The following is a 24,693-nucleotide window of genomic DNA, read 5'->3' as shown; positions in this document are numbered from 1 at the left end:
CCCAGTCTCAACTCTGTTCCTCCTGGGATTCTTCACATTCTGCTCTCCCAGGCCTGGGGCCTCCAGTGGCATCCCTTCTTCCCCTTCCAGGCTGGTGGGGGGCAGCTCGAGGGTCTTTTCACTCTTTTTGGCCCCTTTCCAGTCCAGGCACTGAATGGCATGGAGGAGCAGAGAAACCGTCCTGACCCCTTTACTCACAGGAGGGAGGGGACCTGTGCAGCTCAGCTACCCTCTCCTGTCCCCGTGAGAAGGGTGTGGGCTCCTGAGTGGGAAGGGGGAAAGACCTCCACCTGCCTCCTGCAGAAGCTCTGATTGATTTTTCTGCCCCAGGAGCCAGGGAATGGGAGCAGGCAGCCAATTCAAGGGCTCAAATTCGCTAGCAGGCTGGAGCTTCTTGCACTGGCAGGAGACTGGGCTGCAGCCCTGCCCGCCCAAACCCACTGGTTGCAAAAAGATCTGTACAGTTGGCAATGCTGAATGCCAGAAGGGCATGAACTGGGGAGAGAGGACACGGGCTGGAGGTGTGAGTGATGGGGTGATGGATAATGGAGAGCACCATGAGCTCAGTTACCGTGCTGCCAGCTGGTGTTTGTCTCAAAGCCCCAGCCCCTGGAGTCATGGGATTCTGTGAGAATCTCCCGTTTCTTTTCTTTTTTCGGTAAGTTTCCGGCCCTTGTGATGGCAGAGAAAAGTTGGGAAATGTGGCCTCTGCTGCTGCCAAACCCTAGAAGGGAATTTTATAGGCCCAGATTTAGGATTTGTGCAAATCTTGTGATTCTTTAAGGCAATCTCGGGATTTCTGGGAATAGGAGAGCTCCGGCTGGGTGAACGGGGGGCTGGTGGCAGGGTGGCTATGGGGGAGGTGGGCGATCCGGGGACAGGGGCTCGGTTAGTAGCGGGGGGGGGGGGGCGGTCAGGAGGGGGAAGGAGCCTCCTGAATTGGTGATGGTGGGGGAAGTAGATGGTAAAAGGGGGGCCGGGGAGACGTGGCCGTTGTTCGGTTAAGGGGGAAGGGAGGATAAAGGGGAGCTCGAGGGTGACTGGCATTGGCCATCATAATAATTAATCATTTAGATGACTCATTCATATTTCTGATCAGGCGGCGTCACGGGCGGCCTTGCCCCCCCCCCCCCCCACGGGGTCCTTTCCGGCTCTCCGGCGCAGGGCGGGGCCTGCGGGGCGCCGCGTCGCGGGCGCATGCGCAGACGGGGTGACTTTGAGGCCGGCGGCCGAGGCTGGGCTGGGAGCAGGATGCTGAGCAGGCTCATGGGGCCCCGCTACGCCCAGCTGCTCCGGAACTGGTGAGGCGCGCGGGGGGCCCCCCCTCCGCGGGGCTGAGTCCCCCCTCCCGGGGGGGGGCCCTGCCTGGGGGGCGGGGCGGCTCACCCCCACCCTGGGGTCTTTCCCCGCCCCTCCCTCTCGGGGGAGAAGGCGGCGGGGGGCCCCCGCCTGGCAGCGGGGCAGTGACCTCGGGAGCGGGGCAGATACAAGGGCGTCTCCGTTTGAGATGCTTAAAAACCCGCCCTGGCCTGCAGCGCTATGGAGAGCTGGCAGGAAGGCGCTTGGAAGGCCGGTAGCTAATTACCCTGGAAGCCGGCCACGAGGGGTTATGGGCAGAGGGTGCGGTTTTTCTTTAGTTCAGCTCCTAGAAGAGGGGTGGGCAATAATAGTCACAGGGGCGCCACTCCGTGAATTTTGGTGAGTTGTCACAGGCCGCACGTTGCTACTGTGTTAATGGACAGGGGTGCAGGAGGGGGGTCTGACCTGCGGCAGGGGGTTGGGGTGCAGGAGGGGGTGCGAGGTCCGGGCTCTGGCCGGGAGGCGCTTACCACAGGCAGCTCCCAGCCGGCAGCACAGCGGGGCTCAGGCAGGCTATCTGCATGCCATGGCCCCACGCGGCTCCCAGAAGCGGCTGCAGCTGGCTGCTGGTGGCACGTCTCTGCGTGCCTCTTGGTGGGGGGCGGGGGGGGGGGGGTAGCAGGTCTCCAAATGCTGCTTGCGCCCACAAGCACTGCCCCCACTGGTTTCTGGTGCTGGGGGTGGGGGCAGTGCACGCGGAGCTGCCCCCTCCTCCCCGCGAGGGGCGCGCAGAGACCTGCCAGCAGCAGCCTGCCACTTCCAGGAGCAGTGTGGGGCCACGGCAGGCAGCCAGCCAGCCTGCCTGAGCACCCTGCTGCACCATGGGACTTTTAGCGGCCCAGAAATCATGAGGGGGCAGCCAAAGAACCTGGCGGGCTGGACAGAAATGTTAGACGGGCCAGATCTGGCCCACCCCTATTCTAGAATGTGGTTAGAGCTACTAATTTGAAGTGAGGGGAAAATTACAGGCAACTTTGCTATTGTCAGTGTCCTACTGTGAAACAACTCCCTTTAGTTCAGCTAATATAAGTCCTGGCTCCAGTTCTAAACATGCTACCCAGCTAACATTCAGTGAGCCAAACTGTGTGTTAAATAGGCTAAAACATAGGCAGAGAGAAAGCTAGAGTTAGGAAACTAAGATACAACACATTTCAGACAGAAATTATTCTGAGGAAGTTCTGTGTTACACAGGAGGTTAGACTAGATGATCACGGTAGTATCATCTAGCCTTAGAATCTATGAATGTCTGACCACGTTGAAATATAATTTGGGCCAGGCCATTTTCTGGCTTGATCATCTCTAGCGAGATGCAGGGATTTAGATATTCCTGTACAGTGTTTCCAGCCCAAACCCTGCAATGATGTGCTAGTGCATGAGAACCAGAGAACCAGAAACTGAAACTGGCTACAAATAAACATGACAAGGTGGATGAGGTAATATCTTTTATTGGACCAACTTCTGTTGGTGAGAAAGAAAACCTTGTCTGTCCAACATCCTGGGACCGACAGGACTACAACAACACTGCATACAGATAAGCATGGGCCAGCAGAAATAAACCAAGCTGAGTGGATTGTAAATAGTGAAAAAAGCAGAAATGCCACAGATAAGGGCACTATTTGTAATTTTCTGGTATCAGGTTAAGCTTCACCCTGAGTGAGAATCATAGGGTTAGAAGGGACCACAAGGGTTATCTAGTCTAACCCCTTGCCAAGATGCAGGTAGACTTGGGCCTAACTGTGTGACTTTCTCTTCAAGGTCGCAGCTAAGATTTCTTCTTGAGTAAACAGTCTTGGCAGGTGTTTATTGCTAAAGTAGCTGACAAACATTTAGATATGTAGAAGAGGCATGGTTATGTGTCTGTGTTCTATAGGACCCCCACATTGACCACATGGGGCACCGTAGGCACTGTGGGATTGGTGTGGGCGACAGACTGGAGACTGATCCTTGACTATGTTCCCTACATTAATGGCAAGTTTAAGAAAGATGATTAAGCTGTTGCTCTTCCTTCTAATGGTAAGTTTTCTGTCTTGTACTTATCAGAAATAACATGCATATATTTTGTGATTACATGCCATTTTATGTGATCTCCAGTATAGAATCCAGTAATTTGAAACTAAATATTCTGTCCAATATTTAGTCCCCAAAGAGAACTGTTGCACTTTATCATGTAATTCTTTCTTGTAGTGAAAGTAAGAAATGGCATCATGACAATAATCTTGATAAGAACTTGCCCAGCCCAGATATGCTATCCGTGTACCTTAGTAGAAACTAGCCAGTTTATTTTAAATTACATTATTTTAAGTTACATTATTTTTCAGAGTGAGCCAATGTGGTCTAGTGGATTTTTATCAGCGTAAGTGTTCCCAGCTGTAAAATAGAGAATACATATATCATAAGGGAGTTGGCAGGATTAGTCAATACTTTATAGCTTCAAAGTGCTATACAGCTTCTACAGATGAGCTCGTAGTAATCACAAGTCTCCTTGTAACGTGCTATTCTGAGAAATACGCGCATTGCATGTTCTGAGCTGATGTGTATTTAACTTCCTCACCCTATCCATCTCTTTCAGGTCCTACGGTACTGAATGGAGTAGCTTGAGAGTTTTTGAATTTAGCAGTGTTTCTCAACTGATGGGTCACAAAAGGCAATCAAGGGGGTTGTGAGACATTGAAAATTTTCTTGCATTCTAAAGCAAAAGAAAATCTCTCTCCCTGCATACACTTCCATAGCAAGCATTTGTCAACCTTTTGGAACACATGCAAATTATGTAGGTTTAATGTTACAATATTTACTTTCTTTTTCATAGTAAATGTAAAGGTATTGTGAAAATTTCTCTTGGAATAAGGACTCACCAACCTGAAAAAGTTGAGAAACAGTGATGTGGGGGGCGTTCTGCATCATGGTATTTATTTCAGTGGAAGACACAATTGTATTTATGGTGCTTGATCGTATGGCATTTTGGGAGAATCTCCATGTATTAAACACTATTGATTGTGAGGGGATTTGAGAGTCTGAAAACACAGAACACATTAGAAACCAGAAAAAATTGCCTTTTTTCTTTAAAAGGAAAATCTTACTCTTTGTCAGAGGTATTTGTAAGAGAGAGTGGTTCATTTTTGTGCGTTCCCCTGTGTCAAAACATTTATCAAAAGTGCAATTTCCATTAGCAGCTTCATGGAAAAAAAGACCAGCCCATAATAGGGGCTAGAGTGTTAATGTGGGATTAATTTATTTATGAAAGTTGATAAATTGCTCTAGGAAACTTAGTGCATTAACATTCAGTTGCTCTGCTAATTGTTAAGCCTGTTGATGGAAATGCTCTATAAAGTTGTGCTGCAGAACCTAAGTTATGTAATAACCCTTCACTCCACTTAAAAAAAGGCGTGTTGGGCAGTAAATATATGGAAGTGGGTGAATGTGAATGATGGTTTCAGGAACATGTCAAATACTGGCATTGCCATGAGTCACATTCAACTTGTATTATACATGTTGCATTTAGAAACAGAAGAGTAATCTACAGTTGTAAGAACAGGGAGAAATTGGTTGTGAATCTGAAAGTGGAAGGCAATTTGGGTGAAAGTGATCATGAAATTACAGATTTAATGATTCTAACAAAAGGAATGAGCAAGAGCAGCAGTATAAGGACAATGGACTTCAAAAAACCAGACTTTAACAAACTCAGAGAACTGGTAGGTAAGATCCTATGGGGAGCAAATCTAAAGCAGTTCAGGAGAGCTGGCAGTTTCTCAGGGACACGTTATTAAGTGCAAAACTCAAAACCACACCTGTGTGAAGGAAAAATAAGAAGAATAGTAAGAGGCCAATATGACTCCATCAGGAGTGCCTTAATGACCTGAAAATCAAAAAGGAATCCTACAAAAGGTGGAAACACTGACAAATTGCTGAGGAGGTGTATAAAAGAATAGCACAAGCGTAAGGACCAAATGAGTTAGACCTAGCAAGGGACATAAAAGGCAATAAGAAAAGGTAAGACATTAAGAGCAAGAGAATGATGAAGGAAAGTATAGGCCAGGGGCGGGAAAACTTTTTGGTCTGAGGGCCACATCGGGTTTCCGAAATTGTGTGGAGGGCCAGTTAGGGGAGGCTGTGCCTCCCCAGACAGCCAGGTGTGGCCCTGCCCCCTCTCTGACCCCCCCCCCCCCCCCGCTTCTCACCCCCTGACGGCCCCCCCCAGGACTCCTGCCCCATCCTCTCATTCTTGACTGCCCCCACCGGGACCCCTGCCCCCATTCAACCCCCCTGTTCCCCACCATCTGACCGCCACAACCCCTATCCACACCCCTGACCACCACACAAACCCCTCTGCCCTCTATCCGATGCTTCCTGCCCCCTTACTGCGCTGCCTGGAGCGCTGGCGGTGCTACAGCCGTGCCGCCCAGGGCACCAGGACAGGCAGCTATGCCACCGTGCAGCACAGAGCACCGCATCAGGCCGCGGCTCTGCAGCTGCACTGCCCGGCAAGAGCTTGCAGCCCTGCTGCCCAGAGCATTGCACCGGTGGCGCAGTGAGCTGAGGCTGCGGGGAAGGGGGGACAGCAGGGGAGGGGCTGGAAGTAGCCTCCTGGGCCAGGAGCTCAGGGTCCGGGCAGTAGCGTCCCGCGGGCCGTAGTTTGCCCACCTCTGGTATAGGCCCTCTACTTAGCAGGGAATGAGAGCTAATAACTGATGACATCAAGAAGGCTGAGGTGTTTAATGCCTATTTTGTTTCAGCCTTCACTAAAAAGGTGAATAGTGACCAGATACTCAACAATAAGAGGAAAGAACACAAACCAAAATAGAGAAGGAAAGGTTAAAGACTATTTAGATAAGTTAGATGTATTCAGGTCAGCAGGGCCTGATGAAATTCATCCCAGGGTACTTAAGGAATTAGCTTGAAGCAATCTCAGAACTATTGGCAATTATCTTTGAGAACTCCTGGTGGATGGGTGAGGTTCCAGAGGACTGGAGAAGGGCCAACACAGTTCCTATCTTCTAAAAGGGGGAACAAGGGGGCCTTAATAATTATAGAACAGTCAGGCTAACATTCATAAGTGGAAAGATATTGGAACAAATTATTAAACAGTTTGTAAGCACCTGATGATAGGGTTATAGGGAATAGCCAATATGGATTTGTTAGGAATAAATCATGCCAAATATCCTTATTTCCTTCTTCAGAGGACTAGCCTATTAGATGGGGGGAAGCTGTAGACAGGATTGTTTTGATTTTAGTAAGGGTTTTGACACAGTCCTGCATGACATTCTCATAAGCAAGCTGGGGAAGTGTGGTCTAGATGAAGTTACTATAAGATGGGTGCACAACTGGTTGAAAGACCATGCTCAAAGAATAGTGATCAGTGATTTGCTATCAAACAGGGCAGATGTATATAGTGTGGTCCCACAGTGGTCAGTCCTGGGTCTGGTACTAGTCAATATTTTCATTAATGAGTTGGATAATGGAGTGGAGGGTATGGTTATAACATTTGCAAGTGACATCAAGCTTGGAGGTGTTGCTAGTATTTTGGAGGATAGGATTAGAATTCAGAACAACCTTGATAAATTGGAGTATTGGTCTGAAATTAAATGATCATGCAAAGGTATTAAGGAATGAAAAATCAAATGCACAAGTACAAAATTGGGAATAACTGGCTCGGTGGTAGTACTGCTGAGAAAATCTGGGCGTTGTAGTGGCTCACAAGTTGAATGAGTCAACAGTGATGCAATTGTGGAAAAGGCTACTATGATTCTGGGGTATATTAACAGCAGTGTTGTATGTAAGACAAAGGAGGTAATTGTCCTGCTCTGCTCAGCACTGGTGAGGCCTCAGCTGGAGTCCTGTGTCCAGTTCTGGGTGATGCACTTTAGGAAAGATGTGGACAAACTGGAAAGAGTCCAGATATAATAAAAGGTTTGAAAAGCATACTTACGGGGATGTTTAGTCTTGAGGAAAGAAGACTTAAGGGGGACCTGGTAACTTATCTTCAAATATGTTAAGGGCTGTTATAAAGAGGATTATGATCATTTGTTCTGGTTGAAGGTAGGGCAAGAAATAATGGGTTTAATCTGCAGTAAGGGAGACTTCGGTTAGATATTAGGGAAAATCTTTCTACCTATAAGGGTAGTTAAGCTCTGGAATAGGCTTCCAAGGGAAGTTGTGAAATCCCTATAGTGGAGATTTTCAAGAGCAGGTTTAATCTGTCAGGGATGGTCTAGGTTTACTTGTTCCTGCGTCAGTGTGGGGTAGGACTTGATCAGTTTTTGAGGTCCCTTCCCGCCCTTTCTAGGATTCTATGATGTCAAAGCAAACAGGGCACCTATCTGGTTCCATATTGTCATTAAATGGACTTTTAAAATAGCAACATAACTACTTCTCGTTTCCCTTACTTGTCCTTGTGTCACTAGAAACTCCTTCTGCATGGATCTCTGAACTTTTAGATCTTGCAGTCCTTTGCATTGACTGCCATGACACTTTGCAAGAAGCGTTGCTTACTAACTGTTTGTTTTTATTGTAGGAAGCATTTATGGGCTGGACTTGGTGTATTGGATCCATTCTTCCTCTCGGAGACCCTAGTCTGATGTGAATTTGAAATGCTCATTGTGGACTTCAGGAGAGGCTGTGATGTTACTTTATCTTCTACTGAACAGTTATGAACAATCAAATTTAATTTAACATGCTGGCTGCACAAATGTGTGAACTTGCTTCTGGGTCACTTTCACAGGCGGTCTCATTCTGATGGGCTGAATTCATAAAACAGATGTACAAAATAAATCATAAACTGAATAACTTTTGTGATAAATGTTTACCTTTCCTCTTGGAAGCTATTCTAAAAAATCAGATCTCCTTTGGGCTGTATATTACCAGCCTTTGGCAGCCCACTTGGGTTACGTGGTATATGTTAAACTTACTGCATTCATGAGTCATAAATTTGTGAGAAATGACTCTGGTCCTCAAACCATTATTGCAGTAAACTGGAACCAATACCTGTGGACTCCTCTAATGGTTAACTTTCCATAATTGAGGCTGTAAAGTAGCGTGATAACTATCGGTTCCACTGACTTAGTGTAGATAACTTAAACTTCACTATCCTACTGGCTATTTCAGTACAACTAAATTGATGTAGTGTACCTTACCTTGTGAAAGATAAATGTGATGGAACGATGTAATATCAGAACACTTATTAGATGGAAATGGATCGAGCAGTTAAGGGGAGATGGAGTTAGGATTTGTGGTAGCCCAGTCCTTTGCTCTCAACTCAAAGAGCAGAAGCTTCAAACTTGACAAGAATGTCACCTTAATTGCTCAAGACTAAAAATATACCCTCTTCCAGGGCAGTTTATGAAGGCTCATTCTTGCACACACACAGCAGCACAGATTTTCTTTCAGTTTTTAATCTTTAATTGTGTCCTTCAGAATCTTGCACGTGGTGAATTACTTGGAGTTTTTACAAAAAGAATTATTTTTGCGAATACAGACTAACACGGCTGCTACTCTGAAACTTGGAGTTTTTACTAAACAATTTTGAAGATGTATCCATATTTGGATGCTGTTGAGGTGTTGTTTAGTTCACGGCTAAAGGATCTAATTTGCAAGTCCAGGTCTGAACTTCAGGCTGCAGAGTGACCAGCACCTGGGCAATTTTTAATTTAAATGGATCCTTGAGAGAGGGGGGAAAACAAAATTAAATGTCAAACATCCAGTAAGGCAGTATTAAGGCTGAGAAATTAAATATGCTGAACCTGACTTCCTGAAGCAGTGTTAACTCAACATAGTTATAGCCATATAATGCAGGTTAAAATCCTAAAAAAACAATCATAAGGTCTCTAACCACACTAACCTCCATGGAAACTTAACCAATGTGCCTGAAAACTGCCATGTATCTTGTCAAGGTAGAATTTTTCTCGCCGATTTCTACAAAAGAAGCACTCCAGTTTGAAAAGTTTCTTAGTATTTGGCCTTAAAGGTCAAAAGTGGTTTGATTTACAGACTCCATACGTGTTTGACTGATCTGCTTGATCCAAGAGTATCATGCAGAAGCATAGGGAGTGATGAGCTAATTTTGATGCTCAAGGGGTCGGGGGAGGGAGAGGAATAACACATCTGATGAGAAGTGTGTGGTCCAGCAGAGCTTGTGAGCTCTAGACTAAGGCCATGAGGCAGCTGCTGTGGCTTGGGCTCCTTGGAACTACTGCTATTGATTCCTTACATTGCCATTTGCAACAGCAGCTTTAAGTGCCACCACCCCATTTGAGTGCAGAAAACTCCCCAAAGGTCTGTATTCCCTTCTTAGCATGCTGTTCTGTTGTCAAAACTCTGCTGCTTTTTCCACTACCATATCTTTTGTGAAATCAAAGCAGCAAACTCCTCTCTGCTCCATTTTACCTGCGTTTACATGTTTAATTACATATCTAGGGTGGGTATGCTTATAAATATTACTGCTGATATCTAATAGGACAAGATATCTGATAGGACTAGGTTTGCCGGGGGATGGGGACCTAAGCCCAGGGGGAAGTGGGATAATGGGAGGAAATACAAGGAGGAGGGTACAAGACGAGAAGCCTCCTGATCCCTACTGAGAAAGCAGGGCAATCAGCTAGTTATCATAGGTGCCTGTACATTAATGCAAGAAGCCCGGGAAACAAGCAGGAAGAATTGGAAGTCCCAGCACAATCAAGGAACTATGATGTGATTGGCATAACAGAAGCTTGGTGGGGCAGTTCACATGATTGGAGCACTGTCATGGATGGGTATAAACTGTTAGGAAGGACAGGTACGGGAGGAAAGGTGGAGGAGTTGCATTGTATGTAAGAGCAGTATGATTGCTCAGAGATCCAGTATGAAACTGGAGAAAAGCCTGTTGAGAGTCTTTGGGTTAAGTTTAAAGGCGAGAGCAGCAAGGGTCATGTTGTGGTGGGCATGTGCTATAGACCACCAGACCAGGAGGACGAGGTAGATGAGGCTTTCTTCAGACAACTAACAGAAGTTTCCAGATCACAGGCCCTGGTTCTAATGGGGGACTTCAATCACCCTGACATCTGCTGGGAGAGCAACACAGCAATGCACAGACAATCCAGGAAGTTTTTGGAGAGTGTTGGGGACAACTTCCTGGTACAAGTGGTGGAGGAACCAAAAAGAGGCCGTGCTCCTCTTGACCTGCTGCTCACAAACAGGGAAGAATTGGTAGGGGAAGTAGAAGTGGGTGGCAACCTAGGTAGCAGTGACCATGAGATGGTTGAAAACAACAAGGAGTCCGGTGGCACCTTAAAGACTAACAGATTTATTTGAGCATAAACTTTTGTGGGTAAAAACCCCACTTCAGATTTATGCTCAAATAAATCTGTTAGTCTTTAAGGTGCCACTGGACTCCTTGTTGTTTTAGTGGATACAGACGAACACGGTTACCCCCTGATACTTGAGATGATTGAGTTCAGGGTCCTGACAAAAGGAAGAAAGGAGAGTAGCAAAATATGGACCCTGGACTTCAGAAAAGCAGACTTAGACTCCCTTAGGGAACTGATGAGCAGGATCCCCTGGGAGGCAAATATTAGGGGGAAAGAAGTCCAGGAGAGCTAGCTGTATTTTAAAGAAGCCTTATTGAGGGCTCAGGAACAAACCATCCTGATGTGCAGAAAAAATAGCAAATATGGCAGGCAACCTGCTTGGCTTAACAGAGAAATCTCCGGTGAGCTTAAACTCAAAAAAGAAGCTTACAAGAAGTGGAAATTTGGACAGATGACAACTAGGGAGGAGTATAAAGAGATTGCTAGAGCATGCAGGGGTGTAATCAGGAAGGCCAAGGCACAATTGGAGTTGCAGCTAGCAAGGGATGTGAAGGGTAACAAGAAGGTGGTCAGGGAAAGTGTGGGACCCTTACTGAATGGGGGAGGCAACCTAGTGACAGATGATATGGAAGAAGCTGAAGTACTCAATGCTTTTTTTGCCTTGGTCTTCACAGACAAGATCAGCTCCCAGACTGCTGCACTGGGCAACGCAGTATGGTGAGGAGGTAAGCAGCCCTCAATGGTGAAAGAACAGGTTAAGGACTTTTTAGAAAAGCTGGACATGCACAAGTTCATGGGTCCAGATCTAATGCATCTGAGGGTGCTGAGGGAGTTGGCTGATGTGATTGCAAAACCATTGGCCATTATCTTTGAAAACTCATGGCGATCAGGGGAGGTCCAGGACAATTGGAAAAAGGCAAATATAGTGCCCATCTTTAAAAAACGGAAGAAGGAGCATCTGGGGAACTGCAGACTTCATCTCAGTCCCTGGCAAAATCATGGAGCAGGTCCTCAAGGAATCCATTTTGAAGCACTTGGAGGAGAGGAAGGTGATCAGGAACAGTCAGCATGGATTCCCCAAGGGCAAGTCATGCCTGACCAACCTGATTGCCTTCTATGACGAGATAACTGGCTCTGTGGATGAGGGGAAAGTGGTGGATGTGTTGTTCCTTGACTTTAGCAAAGCTTTTGACAGGTCTCCCACGGTATTCTTGCCAGCCAGTTAAAGAAGTATGGGCTGGATGAATGGACTATAAGGTGGATAGAAAGCTGGCTAGATTGTCGGGCTCAATGGGTAGTGATCAACGACTCAATGTCTAGTTGGCAGCCGGTATCAAGAGGAGTGCCCCAGGGGTTGGTCATGGGGCTAGTTGTGTTCAACATCTTTATTAATGATCTGGATGATGGGTTGAATTGCACCCTCAGCAAGTTCGCAGATGACACTAAGATGGGGGGAGGGGTAGATACGCTGGACTGTAGGGATAGGGTCCAGAGTGACCTAGACAAATGGAGGATTGGGCGAAAAGAAATCTGATGGGATTCAACAAGGACACTGCACTTTGGAAGGAAGAAACTTATGCACTGCTACAGGCTGGGGACCGACTGGCTAAGAAGCAGTTCTGAAGAAAAGGACCTGGGGATTACAGGGGACGAGAAGCTGGATATGAGTCAGCAGTGTGCCCTTGTTGCCAAGAAGACCAACGGCAAATTGGGCTGTATTAGTAGGAGCATTGCCAGCAGATCGAGGGAAGTGATTATTCCCCTCTATTTGGCACTGGTGGGGCCACACCTGGAGTATTGTGTCCAGTTTTGGTCAACCCACTACAGAAGGGATGTGGACAAATTGGAGAGAGTCCAGCGGAGGGCAACAAAAATGATTAGGGGGCTGGGGCACATGACAGATGAGGAGAGGCGGAGGGAACTGGGATTATTTAGTCTGCAGAAGAGAAGAGTGAGGGGGGATTTAATAGCAGCCCTCCCCTGAAGGAGGGTTCTAAAGAGGATGGAGCTCGGCTGTTCTCAATGGTGGCAGATGACAGAACAAGAAGCAATGGTCTCGAGTTGCAGTGGGGGAGGTCTATGTTAGATATTAGGAAACACTATTTTACTAAGAGGGTGGTGAAGCACTGCAATGGGTTACCTAGAGAGGTGGTGGAATCTTCATAATCTCTCTAGAATCATAGAATATCAGGGTTGGAAGGGACCTCAGGAGGTCATCTAGTCCAACCCCCTGCTCAAAGCAGGACCAATCCCCAACTAAATCATCCCAGCCAGGGCTTTGTCAAGCCTGACCTTAAAAATCTCTAAGGAAGGCGATTCCACCATCTCCCTAGGTAACCCATTCCAGTGCTTCACCACCCTCCTAGTGAAAAAGTTTTTCCTAATATCCAACCTAAACCTCCCCCTTTGCAACTTGAAACCATTACTCCTTGTTCTGTCATCTGGTACCGCTGAGAATAGTCTAGATCCATCCTCTTTGAAACCCCCTTTCAGGTTGTTGAAAACAACTATCAAATCCCCCCTCATTCTTCTCTTCTGCAGACTAAATAATCCCAGTTCCCTCAGCCTCTCCTCATAAGTCATGTGCTCCAGCCCCCTAATCATTTTTGTTGCCCTCCAATGGACTCTTTCTAATTTTTCCACAGCCTTCTTGTAGTGTGGGGCCCAAAACTGGACACAGTACTCCAGATGAGGCCTCAACAATGTCGAATAGAGGGGAACAATCACGTCCCTCGATCTACTGGCAATGCTCCTACTTATACAGCCCAAAATGCCGTTAGCCTTCTTGGCAACAAGGGCACACTGTTGACTCATATCCAGCTTCTCGTCCACTGTAACCCCTAGGTCCTTTCCTGCAGAACTGCTGCCCAGCCACTCAGTCCCTAGTCTGTGGCAGTGTGTGGGATTCTTCCATCCTAACTGCAGGACTCTGCACTTGTCCTTATTGAACCTCATCAGATTTCTTTTGCCCCAATACTCTAATTTGTCTAGGTCCCTCTGTAGCCTATCCCTATCCTCCAGCGTATCTACCTCTCCTCCCAGTTTAGTGTCATCTGCAAACTTGCTGAGAGTGCAATCCACGCTGTCCTCCAGATCATTAATGAAGATATTGAACAAAACCGACCCTTGGGGCACTCCGCTTGATACTGGCTGCCAACTAGACACGGAGCCATTGATCACTACCCATAGAGCCTGATGATCTAATGATGATCTAATGATGAGCCAGCTTTCTATCCACCTTATAGTCCATTCATCCAGCCCATACTACTTTAACTTGCTGGCAAGAATACGTGGGAGACCATATCAAAACTTTGCTAAAGTCAAGGAATAAATAACATGTCCATTGCTTTCCCCTTGTCCACAGAGCCAGTTATCTCGTCATAGAAGGCAATTAGGTTAGTCAGGCATGACTTGCCCTTGGTGAGTCCATGCTGACTGTTCCTGATCACTTTTCTCTCCTCAAAGTGCTTCAAAATGGATTCCTTGAGGACATGCTCCATGATTTTTCCAGAGACTGAGGTGAGGCTGACCAGCCTGTAGTTCCCCAGATGCTCCTCCTTCCCTTTTTTAAAGATGGGTGCACTACATTAGCCTGTTTCCAGTCGTCCTGGACCTCCCCTGATCGCCATGAGTTTTCAAAGGTAATGGCCAATGGCTCTGCAATCACATCCGCCAACTTCTTTAGCACCCTCGAATGCAGCGCATCCGGCCCCATGAACTTGTGCTCGTCCAGCTTTTCTAAATAATCCTGAACCACTTCTTTCTCCACAGAGGGCTGGTCACCTTCTCCCCATGCTGTGCTGCCCAGCGCAGCAGTCTGGGAGCTGACCTTGTTTGTGAAGACAGAGGCAAAAAAAGCATTGAGTACATTAGCTTTTTCCACATCCTCTGTCACTAGGTTGCCTCCCCCATTCAGTCAGGGGCCCACACTTTCCTTGACCACCTTCTTGTTGCCAACATACCTGTAGAAATCCTTCTTGTTACTCTTAACATCTCTTGCCCTAGCTGCAACTCCAATTGTGCTTTGGCCTTCCTGATTTCACTCCTGCATGCTCAAGCAATATTTTATACTCCTCCCAGGTCATTTGTCCAAGCTTCCCCTTCTTGTAAGCTTCTTTTTTGTGTTTTAAGATCAGCAACGATTTCACTGTTAAGCAAAGGTTTTGCTGCCATATTTACTATTCTTTCTACACATTGGGATGGTTTGTTCCTGTAACCTCAATAAGGATTCTTTAAAATACACCATCCTTAGAGGTTTTTAAGGCCTGGCTTGACAAAGCCCTGGCTGGGATGATTTAGTTGGGGTTTCAGTCTATAGGTGCTCCCTGTGCAGTACCTGTTCTTTTGACAAAGGACTGACAATTCCTGAAGCCCAGTCTACAGAAAAGCCACCTCTTGAAAGATGCCAGTTTCTGAATAGAAGCTGGGATAGTATGATGTGGATGGGATGAGGTCAGTGAGGACTATAGAAAGAAAAGTATCTTCCAGTATCAAATGCCATAGAATTTAGGCACGTTGAGAGGCAGGTAGACGTTGGATTTGTTTGTCTTTGGCTGTACAGAAACACAAGTGGCTGAGCATAACATTTCCAATGATGGCTGCATATCTCAAATTAGCATTTATGAGTTGGCAAAAACTAATTATTTACATTTTTGCTACTCTTCAGGCACCAGGTGCAAACCTTTATTAAAGTTCTTCCAGTAATTACTGGCTACATGGCATAGCCAGTCTTTCCAAATTGACTTTCTTAGTGCCCTTTCTTTAAAATATCTAATCCATATGTCAAGTATAATCGTATACAAGCAAAGTGCTGAGAGACCATGGTCTGATAGGAAAATAAAAATCCTAACCCTTGCAAACTTGAAATACTCCACTAGGGGGCATATTCAGTGTTCGACTGATGCCAGCTGGACTATAACCAAAAGGCTAAAAAGATGTAAAACTCTACTAAAAACTATGAAGGTGGGAGGGGGAAGATATGCAGCTCCGTTTTTTTAAAATTGTATATCTTTAAAATAACTTTTTTAAAAAGGTCTTGGAATGTACCCAATGAAATCCTCGCTCTTCTTTGCATGAGTGTTCCTGCACATTCCACTCTTGGAGCACATGCACCCAAGACTGGATTCTCTTTGGCTGGCAGCGTCCATTGAGGCTGTGCCTGTGCCCTTGATCCCCTTCTTTCCCTCCCCCCCACAACTCATGGCATAAAGGGTAAAATGAGTCCAAATGCCTCTTTGTTCCTTTTTACTGCCCATAGCTGTGAGATGGAGCCTCTAGCACTGTCCACTGTTCTTGCCACTGTCCAATTAATCTTAGATGTAGAATTTATTAGTTTAGTTACGTTTCTTTTTGCCCATTGCTGGCAGTTTGCAGGGGGCACAAGACTCAGTCAGGGCTCTGTCAATGAAGGGCCATAAGTCAGAGATGAGCCTTGCCTCTATCTCAGTACAGATACCTAAGGCAGCACCTGCTAAGTATCCGCCTCTGGGCACCAATCTCAGCGCCAAGTTCCTCAATACCCAGTACCTATCCATCAGCCACATCTTTGGCAGTGACAGTACCCATCACACAGTACCACCTGCTTCTTTACCTGAGACATCAGTCCAACCTCTCTGGCACCAAAGTACTGCTCAGGGCTGAATGATACGTTGGTGGGGCTGATACCGGCGTTGCCATTACTAGAGAGGCTCAAGTAAGTCTTTACAAAACTCCCTACTGTAGTGCCTCTGGCTGGCTAAGGAAGTGACCCCTATACCAATCTTTCTGGTGCACAGGTGGAGTGTTCCTGACACATCTGCCCCTCCTTGGAGGAGGTATATTCCTTCTCATCCCCTGAACATAGCAGGGAATTATTCCCCACCTGTCCTTCATCACCCCCTAGGTAGCTCAGGAGTCAGGGAGGAATTGAGAGCTAGGAAGAGATCAGGTCCTTATAAGGGTCACCCCCACCTGGCATCTCCTGATGTGCCCTCCATTGCATTACCCATAGACGGGCCATACTGGTCCCGCTGGGGATGTTCAGAAAGCCAGCATCCTCCACTGTATCTAGAGTCATGTCTTTCTCACCAAAGAGGTGAATTCAGCCTCCACAGATAACTTGTCTCCATCTGTAGCTGCTGCAGAGGCAAGAAGAGGAGAGTGAAAAAGGGGCATTCTCCTGAGCAGATCTAGGCTCCAATATCCTCTTCTTCCCCTGATGAGGCAGTCAACCCACTTTCAGCAGCATTGGCAGATGAATTCAAACTTCTCCAAGACTTGATAAACCAGATGGCTGAACCCTGGACGTTTCTGTGGAGATTATAGCAGAGAAGCAACATTAACTCTTGGATATACCCCACTCTGTAACTCCAAGAAAAGAAGGTTGGCCATGTTGACCATTTATGGTCTGTTGGAACTCACCAATAAATCTGGCACATGCCTTCTCAATCTGCTATCCAAGAAAGCGGACAGAAAACATCAGGTCCTCGTGATCGTGTGACTCGCATTTCAAAGTGCTGCCGCGGGAGCACTCCCGCAACAGCGCTTTGAAATTTGTAGTGTAGCCATGCCCTAAGCTAAGAGTAACCCTGTGGACCTCATCCCAATTTCCTGCCCAAAGTGGTTTCAAAATTCCACATAAAACAGTCCATTCACCTCCTGGTTTTCTTTCCTAAGGCTCTCTACCCCTGCTGAAGTGAACAAACCCATTCAGGGACACACCTAGACGATGTGATGTATTTTTCAGACAGAGTCAAAGAGCAACTTATATCCACTCAGATCTTATCTGAGTGGGAATCAGACTGCATAAGACTTTGCTACAAGTTAGCCAGGAAAAACCCCTGGCCATAGCAGAATTCATTCCACTAGGGCAGTGGTTTTCAACCTTTTTTCATTTGCGGACCCCTAAAAAGTTTCGAATGGAGGTACAGACCCCTTTGGATGACAGGTTGAAAACCACTGCACTAGATTGATTGCATCCATCAAATTTCAGTAGGGCTATCCTGAAATCACTCTTCACGTAGAACTCTTCATTCCCGCCTCCAGGCAAACAGAGACCAAGAGTGAAATCTGTGTGGACAGTCACATGGAGAAGAAAGAAGAGTTAACTTACCCTACAGTAACTATGGTTCTCCATGTGTTACCAACACAGATTCCATGACCCACTCTCCTTCCCCACTAATGTGGAGTCCTATTCCTAAGGGATTCTATATTGGCAAAAGAACTGAGAGGCAGTTGGGCCCGCTCTACGCTTTATGCCCTTGAGAGAGGGGAACAAGAGCATCTATGATGCAGACATGGCCTCAGTGCCCCAGTGGACTAACCAAAAAGAATCTGCTTTTGAGCACATAGGGCGTATTCACACCAATAGTGGAATCTGTATGAACAACACATCTCAAAGAACCACAGTTACTGTAGGGTAAGTAACCATTCTTTATTCATCACGATGGGAAAGTTACTGCTAGAGCTGGTAACAGTATTTTTGTGGAAATGTGTTTGGACAAAATGACTTTTCACCCAAAACAAACATTTTTGCAGAAAATACTTATTTTGGTCAAAATGTTCTGGGTTTTTTTTGTGTCAACAAATGTTTTTCAGTAAAAGTTTCAAGTTTTTGTTTGGTTGGTTGGTTTTATTTTTTTAACCAAAGACCTGAAGATATTTTTATTGTAAATTTCCTGTAAAAAGAACTGGCATTTTTTGATCAGCTCTAGTTACTACACATATCTTCCAATCCACTCGTGCAAGCTTTCTGGAAATAATTGTAGAGCAAGACATTTCATAAGTACCTACAAAAAGAAACCAGTGCTACATACAAAACTATTTTTTTTAAAAGCCCCTCTAGAGATTGAATGCCTTTAGAAAAAACAGAGAGCTCTATGCTGCATTAATTAGAAGCAGAGTAGTCATAGATCTTAAAAGATAATAATCTCTCCCACCAAGAAGAAACAAATACATATATTAATCAACTATCCCCCAGAACATAATTTGTTAGCCTCTACAGTAGTTTTGAACTCCTGTCACATAGGCTGGACAACTTGAGCTCAACATGCTTGGAATACTGGATTTTTCCTGCCCTTTGGACTTGCACATAATATATGCTGCTCATATCCTTCCTTGATCTCCTGCTGCTTGCCATATAAGGTAAGTGGAAACCAGTAAGAGAGCCATATCTTTTTTTTTTTTAAAGTAATATGAGTAAAACTACCAAAAGCCTCCAGACCAGCTGTTCTACAGAGATAGGTAGAGGAAGTAATGAATGTTTAAATAGGACTGTGGTCAGAAGGATCTGAGTGACAGTTGGGGATATATTTCAGAGTAGCAGCTGTGTTAGTCTGTATTCGCAAAAAGAAAAGGAGTACCAGTGGCACCTTAGAGACTAACCAATTTATTTGAGCATAAACTTTCGTGAGCTACAGCATCCGATGAAGTGAGCTGTAGCCCACGAAAGCTTATGCTCAAATAAACTGGTTAGTCTCTAAGGTGCCACTAGTACTCCTTTTCTAGTTGGGGATATACCCACCATGGGGCTGGGAAGGCCTGAGGACATAGGCAAAGTATCTGAACAGCCCAATAGATGTGCCTATTCAAAAAGTTCTGAGCTGGTGCACCCAATGTGTGCACATGCCAACAGTGAGGATCCATGCAGGCAAGTACTGAAACTATTTTTGGAGCTGACCACTGATTTATCAGGTGAAAGGGGGATTCACTGTCACACATGCAGCCTACAACCATCAACAAAGAGATAAGAACATAAGAACGGCCATACTGCGTCAGACCAAAGATCCATCAAGCCCAGTATCCTGTCCTCTGACAGTAGCCAATGGCAGGTGCCCCAAAGGGAATGAACAGACAGGTTATCATAGAGTGATCCATGCTCTGTCATCCAATCCCAGCTTCTGGCAAACAGAGGCTAGGGACACCATTCCTGCCCATCCTGGCTAATAGCCATTGATGGACCTATCTTCCATGAATCTATCTAGCTCCCTTTTGAACCCTGTTATCATATTGGCCTTCACAACACCCTCTGGCAAGGAGTTCCAGAGGTTGACAGTGCGTTGGGTGAAAAAATACTTTCTTGTGTTTGTTTTAAACCTGCTACCTATTAATTTCATTTGGTGGCCCCTTGTTCTTGTATTATGAGGAGTAAATAACACTTCATTTACTTTCTCTATACCACTCATGATTTTATAGACCTCTGTCATATCCCCCCTTAGTTGCCTCTTTCCCAAGCTGAAAAGTCCCAGTCTTATTAATCTCTCCTCATACGAAAGCCGTACTATACCCCTAATAATTTTTGTTGCCCTTTTCTGAACCTTTTCCAATTCCAATATATCTTTTTTGAGATGGGATGACCACATCTGCACGCAGTATTCAAGGTGTGGGTGTACCGTGGATTTATTATCTACCCTTTCTTGATGATTCCCAACATTCTATTCGTTTTTTGGACTGCCGCTGTACATTGAGTGGATGATTTCAGAGAACTATCCACAATGACTCCAAGATCTCTTTCTTGAGTGGTAACAGCTAATTTAGACCCCATCATTGCATATGTATGGTTGGGATGATGTTTTCCAATGTGCACTACTTTGCATTTATCAACATTAAATTTAATCTGCCATTTTGTTGCCCAGTCACCCAGTTTTGTGAGATCCTTTCGTAGCTCTTTGCAGTCTGTCTGGGACTTATCTATCTTGAGTAGTTTTGTATCCTCTACGAATTTTGCCACCTCACTGTTTACCCCTTTTTCCAGATTGTTTATGAATATGTTAAATAGGACTGGGCCCAGTACCGATCCCTGGGACAAAAAGGACCAAAAAAACCCTGTTCTTAGAAAATAGCCTCTAACGAACAGCCCTGTGCAAACCAAACCAGGCCTGTTCCTCCTCTGGTTCTGTACTTCAGGGGGGGCCAAAGTAGGGGCTAAATGGCCTACAACACTCCCCTTTGCTCCAAGCAAAGGCAACAAGTTCCTCAACGAGACACGCCACCGTCTCCGGGCAAAGCGACAGGTGCCTGGGCGAGATGCTCTCCCGGCAGAAGGGACAGGTCCCTGGGCAAGGTATGCCCCCCCCGTCTCCGGGCAGTGGTGACAGGACCCCATCTCTGGGCAGAGGCAAGGGGTCCCCAGGGGAGATGCCGATCTGCCTCCGGGCAGCGGCGACGGGCCCCGGGGTGCGACACCCACCCATCACCGGCTCTCCGCGGGCCTCAGCCCAGTCCCCCTGGGGCCGCCTGTTCGGGGCCCCCGCGGGGCGCCGCGTGGGGCGGGCGCGCCCAGGGCCGGGCCCGCAGGGGGCAGCGAGCCGGGCGCGGCGCGGCGCGGGGCCGAGCCTGCAGGGGGCGCCAGCGGGCGGGGAGGAAGGGGCCCCGGCCCCCTGGCCGCGCGGGGAGCTGGGCTCGCCCTCACTCCGGCCAGGGGCGGGCGGAGGGAAGATGCCCAGGGCGGATCTGCCGGGACACAGAGGCGGCCAGGGGCGGCCGGCTCTGGGGTAAGGGGGCGCGGGGCCGTGCTGCACCCGGGGGGTCAGGGGTCAGTGGGGGGCGGATGTGGGGACCGTATGGGGCGGAGGTCCCGGGGGAGACTGGCGCTGGGGGATGACGGGGTGGGGGTCACTGAGGGAGGTGGGGGCCCTGCGGGGGGCACCAGGGGAGATGGGGTCGCGGCCGAGGGTGGGGGCCCTGTGGAGGGCTTTGGGTGGGGGCTGTGTGAGGGGTAGGGGCTGACGTGTGGGTCACTGGTCTGTGGGGCTGGGGGAGGTCTGGGCCTCTCCCCCCCCCCCGCAGGTCACCCGCCCCCTCCTCTCAGGAGGGGACTATATAGCTGAGCAGCGCGCGCTGCACGCGGTCTCTCTGGGCGGAGGGATACAGGGTGGTCTGTCTCCCCCTCCCCAGCTTGGCGCCGAGGGGGCGGAGCAACGGCCACCGCGCGCCGAGCCGTCGGGAGGGGGAGTAACGGCCGCCGCGCGCGCCGCTCAGGCAGGGGGTAGTAGCCCCAGCGACTCTCGGGGGGAGGGAAGGAGAGTGGAACAGCCGAGGCGAGACAGGAGCAGTGAGGGGTTGCGGCTCCGGTGGAGGGGGGAGCGAAAAGAGAGAGGAACAGCGAGAGCCGCGTTCAGGAGGTGGCAGGGGGGCGGGGGGAGTAAGGGCCGCGGCGCCGCTTGGGGGGGGGTGGTGAACAGGGAGCGGAACAGCTGCGTCTCGGTTGGTAGGGGGAGGAGGTAAGCACAGAAGAACAGCCTGTGGCGGAGGGGGCGACGCTGTGGTGAGCGGGAGACTGGAACAGCCACCAGAGCCGTCACCTCTCGCGGGCGGGGGGCGGACCCAGCAGCCGGCGCCGTCGCGGCGGGGGAAGGAGTGAGTAGCCGGAGCAGGGAAGAGCCGGCGCCGCCCGCGGCGGGAGGAGTGCACGGCGGCCGGGAACAGCCGGTGGAACTAGCCTGGGAGCCGGCGGCGGCGGCTGCTCAGTGATCGCGGCGGAGCGAGGAGGGAGCGAGCGCAGGCCGAGCCCCGGCGGAGATGGAGCGGAAGAGGTGGGAGTGCTCAGCCCTCCCGCAGGGATGGAAAAGGGAAGAAGTGACCAGAAAGTCGGGGCTCTCAGCCGGCAAGAGTGATGTCTATTACTATAGGTGAATGTGCCATGGGGGGGCCATGGGGTGCCGGGGGCCGCCCGCCCTGCCGCAGCCATGCGTTACGCTAGGTGACTGTGCTTGGGGGCCGGGAGCTGCCTCCGATGTCTGTTGCAATAAGTGAAGGTACAGTAGGTGGTCTGGGGGGAACCCCTGCCCGGTCAGATGTCTCTTATATAGGTGCTGTTGGGCCTGAGGGGTACAGGGAGCCTGCCCTCCCTGGTCCACCAATATTTATTACTATAGGTGAATGTACCATTGGGGGGCTGGGGGGACCATGGGGTGGGAAGCATCTGCCCTACCCAGCGATGTCTGTCACTGTAAGTCAGCGTGCGGTGGGGTTGGGCACCCACCCTACCACATTGTTATAGGTAGCAGATGGCACATTTTTCTGTAGTAGTAGACACCAGTGTGGCTGGGTGAGCAGCCCCCCAATATCCTCCTTCTGCACTGGTGTCTGTTACCTTAGGTGAATGTGCCGCAGGGGGCCATGGGGTCCAGAGTAATAGCTTGCTATAAATGCATGTGCTGTTAGAGCCCACTGAGTTGGGAGAGTAGGCGGAAGAAAGGCTGACCTACTAATGTCTGTCTCTGTAGGTAACTCTGCCATGGAGGTGGATGTTGCAGGAAGAATATGGGACCTTAAGGCAATGCTGATAGTGTTATCAGTTGCTATATGTGAATATGCTGTAGAGTGGTTGCAGGGTGAGCCATTGTGTCCGGGGAGGGGCTACCTGCCCTGTCACAGTGATACCTATTTCTGTAGGCAAGCCTTTTATGAGATCGGGGGCAGGGGGTGGTCAGGAACCATTTGCCCTGCTTCTGTGATGTCTGTTACTAAAGATGAATGTGCTGTAGAGTCCTGGGGGGAGGCCTCAGCCTGCTCTGTTAGCATGAAATCTGTTACCATCAGTGACTGTGCTGTTGGAGGAAGCATGTGGTATGGATGAGCTGCCCACTCTGCCAGAATCATGTATATTAATGTAGTTGTATGTGTTACATTTCTGTAGGTGGGACATAGTGCCCACAGGGAATTCCCAAGGGGCAGTACCACTGCACCCAGGACCTGCCAAACCTGCCATGATGATGATATCTTATAGTTGAAGTAGAATAGCTGTGGGGGACAGGGAGGGTGTTGAGCAGAGGAGTGCAGCATGAGTTCACCTACTGCACTGAGCTGGCAGATAGGGATTTTGACCCTGAAGAGTAAAGAGATGTACACCATCAACTTCTGCAAAATCATAGGTTTCAGTTCTAAAATCTAACCGTTATGGCTATGAAGAGACCTTTCAGATTGGACTGAGTATAAATCAATGCAATGTCAGTCCCCTGAGTATATAGATTGAAAATGTCAGCCCTTCTATGCATCCAATGAAGTGAGCTGTAGCTCATGAAAGCTTATGCTCAAATAAATTTGTTAGTCTCTAAGGTGCCACAAGTACTCTTTTTTTTTTTTTTTTTTCTTTGGGAATACAGACGAACATGGCTGCTTCTCTGAAGCCTTTCTATTGTTGCTCATAGTTTCTGCAGGAGAAAGAAAAGACCTCTTTTTAGCAGTTTGAGTCCGCTGCTCAAAATGTGTGAGATATACCTACTAGTTCAGGAGCCTGAGGGCTGGGCCTACAAAATTAAGGGCACCTTCCATTTGTCTACAGTGAATTTTCCAGATATGTCAATTTGCAAAAGATAGAAGGTATAATACAGCTTTTATGCAATAACTAAACTTTTAGTTACTGTTGCATTCTGCATTACTAAGACCAGGTCTATACTTCAAATTTAGGTCATCCTAGCTGTGTTTCTTAGGGTTGTGAAAAAATCACACTGCTGATCTCACTCCCGATGTAGACTTAGCTACTGCCTCTCAGAGAGTTGCATTAATTACAGCGATGGAAAAACCCCTTCCACCATTGTAGGAAGTGTCTACGTTATGGTGCTACAGCTGCAGCACTGTAGTGCCTATAGCGAGAGAGAGCCCTGGGGCTTGTCTGAAGAATTCTTCCTTTGACCTGGTGCTGCATACATGGGGGCTTAGGTCCGCTTAACTCTGTTGCTCAGGGGTGTGGATTTTTCAGAGCCGTGGGCTTGAGCAGCATAAGAATGGCCATACTAGGTTAGACCAATGGTCCATCCAGCCCAGTATCCTGTTTTCCAACAGTGGCCAATGCCTGGTACTTCAGAGGGAATGAACAGAACAGACAGTCATCAAATGACCCATCCCCTGTCATCCACTCACAGCTTGTGGCAAACAGAGGCTAGGGACATTCAGAGCATGACGTTGCATCACTGCCTATCCTGGCTAATAGTCATTGGTCCTGGCTAATAGTCAGTTCCTGCAGGAACTTACCTAGTTCTTTTTTGAACCCTGTTCTAGTTTTAGCCTTCACAACATCCCCTCGCAAAGAGTTCCACAGGTTGACCCTGCGGTGTGTGAAGAAGTACTTTCTTTTGTTTGT

At 47.9% G+C, this 24,693-nt stretch overlaps 2 protein-coding genes and 1 long non-coding RNA gene across 7 annotated transcripts in view; 2 read left to right on the top strand and 1 right to left on the bottom strand.

Annotated features, from left to right (window-relative positions):
- The first annotated feature begins 1,114 nt into the window (after positions 1 to 1,114).
- LOC102942553 (cytochrome b-c1 complex subunit 10) lies at positions 1,115 to 8,136 on the top strand. 2 transcript variants are annotated; one of them, XR_005223326.2, is made up of 4 exons: positions 1,115 to 1,301; positions 3,230 to 3,372; positions 3,929 to 4,126; positions 7,868 to 8,136. XR_005223326.2 is itself a non-coding variant. In XM_037885485.2 (3 exons), the coding sequence occupies exons 1-2, from the start codon at positions 1,198 to 1,200 to the stop codon at positions 3,348 to 3,350; spliced, it is 225 nt and encodes a 74-aa protein (XP_037741413.1). In that variant the 5' UTR covers positions 1,142 to 1,197; the 3' UTR covers positions 3,351 to 3,372; positions 7,868 to 8,136. The 2 variants fall into 2 exon arrangements, 1 of the variants encoding a protein (XP_037741413.1); XM_037885485.2 differs by lacking the exon at positions 3,929 to 4,126 and having other exon boundaries at positions 1,142 to 1,301.
- Positions 8,137 to 8,184: 48 nt separating this feature from the next.
- Positions 8,185 to 24,693, bottom strand: part of LOC119564454 — an 80,873-nt gene continuing 64,364 nt past the window's right edge. Inside the window, exons 5-7 of the long non-coding RNA XR_006287493.1 lie at positions 16,701 to 16,922; positions 9,191 to 9,264; positions 8,185 to 9,010 (exon numbers count right to left, since the gene is read on the bottom strand). This is a non-coding gene — a long non-coding RNA (uncharacterized LOC119564454). The remainder of the gene's footprint in view (positions 9,011 to 9,190; positions 9,265 to 16,700; positions 16,923 to 24,693) is intronic.
- Positions 20,966 to 24,693, top strand: part of MBD3 (methyl-CpG binding domain protein 3) — a 39,256-nt gene continuing 35,528 nt past the window's right edge. Inside the window, exon 1 of one of the 4 annotated variants that reach the window (XM_037885483.2) lies at positions 20,966 to 21,103. In XM_037885483.2, the coding sequence (XP_037741411.1) occupies positions 21,048 to 21,103 (56 nt within the window). In that variant the 5' untranslated portion in view covers positions 20,966 to 21,047. Of the gene's footprint in view, positions 21,104 to 21,463; positions 22,241 to 24,693 lie in introns of those variants that run through there. The other 3 variants (XM_007068558.4, XM_007068557.4, XM_043536143.1) reach the window with 3 other exon arrangements.

This window comes from Chelonia mydas, chromosome 25 (assembly GCF_015237465.2).
Source record: "Chelonia mydas isolate rCheMyd1 chromosome 25, rCheMyd1.pri.v2, whole genome shotgun sequence".
In the NCBI taxonomy this organism is placed as follows: domain Eukaryota; kingdom Metazoa; phylum Chordata; order Testudines; family Cheloniidae; genus Chelonia; species Chelonia mydas.
The sequence above is the reverse complement of the archived record's forward strand: the minus strand, read 5'-3'. Positions and strand labels throughout refer to the sequence as shown.

Excerpts from the sequence above, each read along its gene's own strand:
- LOC102942553 (XM_037885485.2), top strand. The coding sequence starts at position 1,198 with ATGCGCAGACGGGGTGACTTTGAGGCCGGCGGCCGAGGCTGGGCTGGG. Across the intron at positions 1,302-3,229 it reads GCCCAGCTGCTCCGGAACTG|GACCCCCACATTGACCACAT; the intron begins GTGAGGCGCGCG and ends TGTGTTCTATAG.